The sequence below is a fragment of the Mizuhopecten yessoensis genome, unplaced genomic scaffold (assembly GCF_002113885.1).
Source record: "Mizuhopecten yessoensis strain PY_sf001 unplaced genomic scaffold, ASM211388v2 scaffold10985, whole genome shotgun sequence".
Taxonomy (NCBI): Eukaryota; Metazoa; Mollusca; class Bivalvia; order Pectinida; family Pectinidae; genus Mizuhopecten; species Mizuhopecten yessoensis.
The window spans coordinates 1,889,966-1,899,085 of NW_018408820.1; the positions used below are offsets into that span (position 1 = coordinate 1,889,966).

Genomic DNA, 9,120 nt, shown 5'->3' on the forward strand with positions numbered 1-9,120 from the left:
TTAGTCACTGTATTCTATAATGCTATTTGACTTTGGCATTGTAGCAATCTGAAGAAGAATCAAATGCAAGAATCAAGGAAATGGAACAAAAACTGTCAGAAGAAAACCAGAAATATCAATTCGAGATTACAGATTTAAAGCAGAAACATGAAGTTAGCATTATGGAGCTCCAAGAAAAGATGAAACAGACTCACGAGAAATCCTTGGAGGTCAAAGAGGTCTTCCACAAAGAAGATGTACAGTCGCTTACACAGGAGTGGAACAAGGAGAGAAAGGTTGGCATTGTCACTACTCACAGATTACAGGTTGTGAAATGTTCATTGGAATTCTGTTACTTACAGATTACAGGTTGTGAAATGTTCATTGAAATTCTGTTACTCACAGATTACAGGCTGTGAAATGTACATAGAAATTCTGTTACTCACAGATTACAGGTCATGAAATGTACATAGAAATTGTGTTACTCACAGATAACAGGTTGTGAAATGTTCATTGAAATTCTGTTACTCACAGATTACAGGTCATGAAATGTACATAGAAATTGTGTTACTCACAGATAACAGGTTGTGAAATGTTCATTGAAATTCTGTTACTCACAGATTACAGGTCGTGAAATGTTCATTGAAATTCTTTTACCCACAGATTACAGGTCGTGAAATGTTCATTGGAATTATATTACTCACAGATTACAGGTTGTGAAATGTACATAGAAATTCTCTTACTATTTTTATTTTTATATTTTATTATTTTTCAGGGTTAAATATCTTTTAAGCGATAATTTACTAAAGTCTTATTTTTTGTATAGGAAATTTGAAAAATTCTAACATCCATACCTGTATTTTGTTAATATATATTGAAAATTTCACTTGCTCTGAAGTAAAATTTACTGTTCGGTGGAATTGTACACTCCTCTATATCAAGTATAATAGAGTTGCCTTGTATGTAATGAACCCCTACACTTTTTTCTTAAGTTTTAAACCCGTACATTCTCCACCCATTCCTTGTGCTGTCGGCAATGCTATTGTTTTTCACTGCTGTTTAGCACTTCCCGTTTTTGTTTGTCCCTCAATGTTTTGTCAAATTTAAAGTTGATGGAAGTGTTGTTGAACAAAAAGGAATATATCGCTATTGGAAAATGGAATGAAATCTGATCAAGAACATTAATTAACATGCATAAAACATATAACCATAGTTAATATGGATCACTTAATGACTTTTCTAATGCAAATGCTTCAATTTACCGATGTAACTAACTAGAAATAATAAATGCATAGCATCAAAATGAGAGATGAATACCTCGACAAGGGAAATAACTCCAAGATTTTCCTCAATAAAATTAAAGACAGAAAACTCCAGAGTCAAAAAATTTGATGATCTCTAAAGTGGAACTCTTCAGGATTATAACTGGTACACTTGATACCCTTTAAGTCAAAGGAAATTTGGGCTATACAAATATCAAGTGTTTGTAATTATAGGGTTTGCTGTCATAGTACGCTTCCATCAACTTATTACCATCGTGACAAATTGATTTTCCACATTTGATTCACTGATTTTGTTATATATGAATATGATTTCAATATTATTTTATTATGAAATGTCATCATCATCGTTTTGTAGTCCGGAAGCTTACAGCTAGCAGGTGATCCAAGTGTCATAGAGCCTGAGGTACACATTGTTATTTTGTTTTGAGTTTGTTTTTGTCATTGAAAGTCTGACCTGGTCATCTCAAACTCATGCCATACGTTTATTCCATTGCTGGTACTCCATATTTCTGTTTTCAAACCTAAATTTTTTTTTTAAAAAAATAGGCTATAGAATTTGCAAAAGATTTTTAAATTTCTTGATATGATAAAAATATTAAAAAGTCATCTGACATCTTCATTAGTGATAATTTTGTTTCAAAATTAAATATGTGCGGTACAAAAAAAACGAGACTACCGGTATTAATTCTTGCAAATCGTGTAGAAAAGTATTTACCTCATTCTGGCTTTAATTTCATTAAAATTGAATTATTTTTGAGATGGTAGGGTTGTCTTAGAGAGCGATGTACGGCTGGCTGTACATGTATTTAAAAATTTATTTTTTGTCTGTTCACTTGACAACATGTACATGTGTATGATGTCTGTGTTACTGCTTTTCAAATTTATGAATTATTAACACAATTGAAATGCTTGATCATGGTAATATTACTACATTGCAATTTTCTTAATTTTGTGTCAGTTGTCAGAAAAAAATGCGTTATTAAAGGGATTTTGACAACAATAACAGTTACACAAAAAATGTTAAGGTTTTGAAGCATAACTTATCCATCAAATCAGATTGTGTTCACATTCTTTTGGTGGGTGCAGTCTAGTAACTGCTTTTTTAGTACATCTGTGTATCTGTTTGTGTGTTTTTATGTCTTTTCATTGTAAAGCATGTGTAGGAGTGAAAAAAGGGATGAAGGAGGAGGAATGGTAATTTATTGTTTATTAACTCCTTCACCCCTGAAGACACATTTGAACGCTTACAATTCAATGGTTGGAATAGTTCATTATGAAATTTCAGGGGTGAATGAGTTAAGATAAATATGGTATCTGTTAAACCAGGCTGTTGAGATTCATGTATATGTCCTGTGATCTAGAGAATGACCTTTAACTTGTGTTTGACCTCTGTCCAGGAGCTGTTGCATCACAACCAACTGGCCATTAGTGCCTTACAAAGTGGCGGCACCAGCGGTCATCTCCTCCAGAAACAGGTCATCGATTTGACCAATCACATCCGAGAACTAAAGGAGAGGCACAGGTAAAACATGGCCGACTTGGTGAACGACCATTCCTTAACTGGTTTTACAGATTATCACGTTGACACACAAACATATTCTCTGCATGGAACAACAAGTCCAAACATTTGACACTTGTTCCATAGTTCACATGCTGGAGTTGAAGACTATCAGCAGGGTTTTACATCCCATTTTGACTTTGAGAGTCCTCCAGACCCCCTTGGAGTGACAATTGGAGGTCCTACGTCATAACTATTTGGGGTCCTCATAAATGATATTTTTCATTGCTTAGGTAATATACATCATTTAAAATTTGGAGACTGGAATTTTGAAGTTGTCATTTCAGGGTTCATGAGAACACAGGTGTTCAGATTTTAGAGGTGCTGTAATGAAAAATGGGTTTATTTGAAGCAGGATTCAGCTTGATGTAAAACCCTGTTTTAGTTAACCTACTCGTCACTTTAATTTGCATTCCGTCTGTCTGTAGATAGAAACTTGTCCAGACAACTCCTTTTCATCTGCTTTGCTGATTTCAACAAAACTTCATACTCATGATCAGTGCATTATGTATGTGAAATCCCAGTAACTCGGTCAAATCTTAACAAATTAAAGGGACCAGTCGGTCTTGAAATTTTGCGACACATTTAATACGTACATTGTTTGTGTAGAAAGTGGCACTTTGATATGAAATCCCAATTATTTTCAATTTTCAGTCTACAGGTAAATTGAAATGTTTTCTTTACTAAATATTTATCAACAGACTCGAACTAGCTCAAGCTCAAGGCCAGCTGGAGCAGAACTCTCTACCCACAGCCTTACTGGACAGGCCACTCCCGACACAGCCAGCCCGCAAAAAGGTGACATTTGACCTCTCTGACCCCAATCTGGAGAGTGATATACAGGATCTGGAGCTCACCAACATGGACCTGCAGGTCAGTATCACAATATACCATTAATAAGACCATGCTCACATATAAGCCCACCCCACATTTTATAACTGACTTTAATTTTTGGCATACTATATCTATTACCAAATTTTAAAGGAGCAATCAGGATCACCTGTGTGTAACCTAACGTTCATCTTTATAGATTACGATTACGATATTTATATTTTCAAATAAAAAAATTAGTGGATAAAAATAAAAACTGAAGAGCTCATACAACCTTTGTTAATGCTTGGCCCTTAAAAAAGCCTTTTGGTTATATTGATGTGGTCATAATTCATGGGTCTTGTTAAATTTGTTTAATTTTGGTCAACATTGAGATATTTGTAAACAAAAACTGTCATTTTATTTACAAATCAACAACAACAACAATGACTCTTCAACAACAACATGATTTTGTTCACATCCTTGTCCAACACAACATTATCATGATTACAACTGAACAACACAACACACTCGATGTACACAACAACAATGACAACTACACTACACATGACAACTATAATCTAACACAACACATCTACGATGAACAACACAGGCTTACCTAGAACTGGGACAACAGGTCACGTCAAGCTTAACATTGGTAAGCTTTCGCATAAATTTCACCTCCTACGAGCCCCAGCTTCCTCCTGCCTACCTTATACACTACATCCTACTTGCCATCTCTCCCTATTAGGGAGGGAGACTCCTGATTTTGGACCCTAAAATTGAGCATTTGCAAGCATTTGCTAGATGAGTTTGCTCAATCATTCCTATTTTCTAAGATCTGATGATGTCATCTGAGAGAACAGCTCAAAAGATGCCATTTAACCCTTTCACCCCTAGGTAACTTTAGTAGACTCGACCATTCATTGATCTAGATGAGTCCATTATGGTCTACAGTGGTGAAAGGGTTAAAAGGTGTTATTTTCCCCTAGGGTGTACATACATACATTGCAATCTCCCCCATGGAAATTTGAAAAAGTTGGCAAGTATGCTACATGTTTTTGTCAAGAGACGCAATACGGTCTTTCGATTTGAAGAACGTGTCTATAAAGGTTAATAAAATCTATAACAGTCTAGCTGGTTGACCCTCTAACTGAGAAATTGGCAATTTCAGATATCTTATCACCTATTTTTCCTCAAAGGTGCACAGTAAAACCTTGTTATAATGCCGGGAAGATAGTGGCAGTATAACAAAAGTTTTCTGGGTTGCTTAATATATAGTTAAGGCAAATTACCACAATCATTGGTTTTGTACACACATCTTTTTCATTGACTGTATGAGATGAAACTCATGTCAGAAGGGAATCTGTTCTCTTCAGAAAAGAAATTGAAAAAGGAATTCTGATGAAAATCCCAATTAGAATCAGGCACATTCAACATTAATCTCTAGTGTTTTAATATAAGATCATACAAAAGCCAATAAGATCTTAGAAGAGCCGGGCCAACAAGAGTGATTGGTATAAGTTGTTGAAACTTGTTTCATAATTGTTGTTAACTCATTCACCCCTGAAGACACATTTGAACACTTCCAATTCAAAGGTTGGAATAGTTCATTACAAAATTTCAGGGTAGAATGAGTTAAACAAATAAAGTTTATATAATAAGATCATATAGAAACATTTATAACAGTTTAATAAGAGTTTTACCCTGTGAAGCTATATTCAAAGCATGCATAATAAACATATTAAAACAAAAAACAGGGAAACCCCCTACTCCGTGGAAAAGTAACACAGAAACTTACATGAAAATCACAATAAGAAGCAAGTACATTTAACATGAATCTCCAGTGTTTTACAACCAATTATAGATATCCTAATGAAATTGACACAGAATTTAACAATGTGAACCTAAATACATATAATTTTGCTATATAAAAAATGTATGTTAATATCACTGAGTTGAAATACCAAGGTGATACATGAAAACTAACAGTTTTTGTCTGGTTATATCAGGCCCAGGTTCAGCACCTAAGTGGAGAGATCAACCAGAGCAGAATGAGAGAACGTGGTCTACACCAAAAGGTAGAGTAAGAACGTTTGATTCATGATTGGTTGGAATGGTGTCATGTGATCACAATAAAAAATAAATATTGGCCGGCATTTCAAGAAAAGCTTATGAAAAAAGCTGTTTAACTGGGGCCGCTTTCGTTTATTGCGATCTAAACGGTTGGACCAGTTGGTCTAGAGCTATTGGTTTATGAAATAGGGTCGAACCTAGTAATCTGATGCTGCTTTCAGGCTAGCCTTGACAAAGCCTTTCGAGGCCTGCAGAAACGTTTGCAGGTTCGCCAGGATTTATATCCAAATGTTACATTCATAAAGAGACAAACCGATTGTTCTGCATTAACGAAAAAGGCCCTTGCCATGGGTGTTTCTAAAAACTTATCAACAAGCATTGCAAAGACCTTGATTTCAGTGTGTGATTTTCTTTGACTGCTGTTTATGAAGATACGTTACTTAATATAAGAAAACAATTTCATTGAAAACTGATATAGCCTTTTGATTTCAGTCAATAAGACCAGGCATCGACCACATCAATTTACAAAATACTATAATTGTATAATATCAGTATTAACAATGTCATCTACGATTTCAGATTAATACTCTGGAAAATAGACCAGCGCAGCTATCTCTTGACTCCCCACCTCTCAGTCCGGGTTATGCCACAGATGGCACCGCATACGGACCCCTTCTCAATGAACCGACACAAATAGAGGTACTGAAGTTTTTATGTGTCAACCTGTTATATAAGACCTGACATTAAAAACAAAAACAAAAAAACAGAAGAATGTATACAAACATGTTCCGGATTTAATATTCCAGTTCAGTCTTCAAAAAATCCCAGTAATGAGGGGTACTTTTACCACCAAAACAGATTTAAAGAACCATGAGTCTTATTATTAGTCTTTGTAACTGTCCATAAATATTACCAACAAAATCAAATTCAAAAACCTGATTGCCAGAATATTAATTTGCAATTAGTGTGGGCCCGCAGTAAAGCTGGCAATTTTAGCCAAACAATGTCCTGACACTTTTCACATAATTCATGCTGTCAGTGTGAGCAAAAGAAAGATGATAATATTTTATTTAACTTTTTGTTCTCTAGACCAGTGGACCTGTCACAAAAATATCTTGATGATGTTAAAAATAATTCAAATCATCAGCACCCCATCTTTAAGACATGCTCTGTTAAAACATTATTGCAGTAGAACGTTATTAGGTAAAAGTTCAGGTCGTGATATGCAAGTCACAATGATATGATGTTGATTGCTTAATTTTGCAGTACCTTCGGAATATCTTATTCCAGTACATGATGGGCAAGGAGACCAAGGTAAGTTTAATAGAAGCTGGTCACTATTACTCTATAGATGTATTATTTGCCTTGGATTTAATTTCATAATAGTCAGGGTCATCAAAGATTGGCGAGAAAAGAAATTGTATATCCAGCGAATGTTAAAATCGTGAATATATCTCAATGAAAGATATAAACGTAAACACACAAAGTTTTAATTTTTGTCGCAAGTCCCTGTGATGCAGGGTTTTGATATCTTGCAAAGCCCTGCGAGAAGAGTTTTAAATATCTTTGAGAAAATACCTGAACTTTTATTGAAGACAAATTTGCATTTAATCATGTGCTTAAATGGTAGCTAAAAAAAAATCTGGCTTTACTTAAAAAAATTGTGATATGACATGAATTTAATCCTGTATATACTTGCAATTTCTGTAGAATTTATGGAATAAAGAAAAAGCATCCGGGTCAACAAAAGTGATTAATATCGTTATAAAAACTTGTTTCATAATTGTTGTAAAGTAAATAAAGTTTAAATAAAGTATCATTTTGAAAATCAAATTTAAATAAAGTGTCATTTAGAAAGTCTTTGTTTCTATTAAATGTGTTTTTTTCTGTTGTTTTAATCACCAGACATTGGCTCGGGTCATTGGTACCATTGTCCAGTTCTCGGACGACCAGACACGGAAGATTATAGCCAAAGAAGACACGAGATCTGCTGTAAGTCAGTGATTGGTTCATTTGTTTGCTGATCGACCAATCACATTGAAGATTGCAAAGAATGTACAATAATGCTTTGTGTGTATAAAATTACTTATATCTTGTAGCTTATATTATCAATTACTAATACTTCTAAAAATTGCTTGTTTAATTAAATCATTTAGTATAATGTAAATTCTCAAAATATAAAATGTTGATTTGATGAAATTTTCCCCCTAGTTTAATCAGAAGAGGCATGTGACATTTCTTCTTTTTTGGATAAACAATACAAAAAGAAAAAAAGAAAAAAAGAAATAGGATAATTATTTACTGAATTGATGTTAAATTGGACATTTTATTTTTTCATTATCTAGTCCTGAGTAAGTAAATAATTTGCTGTGAATCCCTTACACAGATTAAGCACCAAACGAAAACTGTTAACCAGCTTATTACACAATGTATAAGGATTTAAAAAATTACTAATTGTACTGCACTGTATATAAAAAATTTAAAGTATCTGTTAAAGATGTCACTTTCTGTATTATATATCGCACTGCTGGCACATATAGACAACACCCGTACAATGTCTGCCTTTCAAACACTGAGCTCCCTAAGTAAGTCATATAAAAGCTTAATTCAAAATCCTTTGCATACCTAAAGCTTTGTAGAGAATTCTTTAAGATTTTGGGTTGTGTAAGGTATTTTGTGTTCTGACAGTTTTTCATAATATACTTTATATAACCGAATATCCTGAATTTCTTTGAATATCCATGTAAGGTTGAGGTCTCTTCCAAATCATTCCAACCTGCTGGTAAATGGAGAACTGGTGTTTCAGTACTCTTTAAATCTTTAAATTCCGTCTGTAGTAATTTTGTGTTCTGTCAGTTTTTCTTATAATTTATGTTACAAAATTATTCAAACCCGCTGGTAAATGGAAAACAATAATTGGTGTTTCAGTACTATTCTGATCTTTGACTTCCACCAAGATATATGTAGTACTATGTCAAATCCTTAGGTAAAAGGAAGAAAATGTATATGCCTTTTACAGTGATAACTTCAACTTGTGTTTTGAGTTATCTCCCTTTGAAAAAAGGAACAAACTGAGTTTAGGGTAAAAAACCCTGCACTTACCATCTGTAAAGTAAATGGCACCAGAGCTGTTTTGTGATTTTTCATCGAAGATCACATATTTTACAAGTTCAGTTTTTTTTAATGTGGAACTCTTTTGTTAAAGAGGTAAAATATACAGTACGGTAGCATACATCCTTAAGTCAAAATATACAGTACAGTAGCATACATCCTTAAGTCTACATGTCACAGTACGGTAGCATACATCCTTAAGTCTACATGTCACAGTAAGGTAGCATACATCCTTAAGTCTACATGTCAAAGTAAGGTAGAATACATCCTTAAGTCTACATGTCACAGTAAGGTAGCATACAT

At 34.0% G+C, this 9,120-nt stretch overlaps 1 protein-coding gene across 2 annotated transcripts in view; it reads left to right on the forward strand.

Annotated features, from left to right (window-relative positions):
* LOC110464314 (golgin subfamily A member 4-like) overlaps window positions 1-9,120 on the forward strand; it is a 39,836-nt gene that overhangs the window by 21,061 nt on the left and 9,655 nt on the right. For both annotated transcript variants that reach the window (XM_021519464.1, XM_021519465.1), the window contains exons 14-21: window positions 45-275; window positions 1,618-1,665; window positions 2,660-2,784; window positions 3,522-3,693; window positions 5,643-5,711; window positions 6,286-6,405; window positions 6,973-7,020; window positions 7,612-7,698. In XM_021519464.1, the coding sequence (XP_021375139.1) occupies window positions 45-275; window positions 1,618-1,665; window positions 2,660-2,784; window positions 3,522-3,693; window positions 5,643-5,711; window positions 6,286-6,405; window positions 6,973-7,020; window positions 7,612-7,698 (900 nt within the window). The remainder of the gene's footprint in view (window positions 1-44; window positions 276-1,617; window positions 1,666-2,659; window positions 2,785-3,521; window positions 3,694-5,642; window positions 5,712-6,285; window positions 6,406-6,972; window positions 7,021-7,611; window positions 7,699-9,120) is intronic.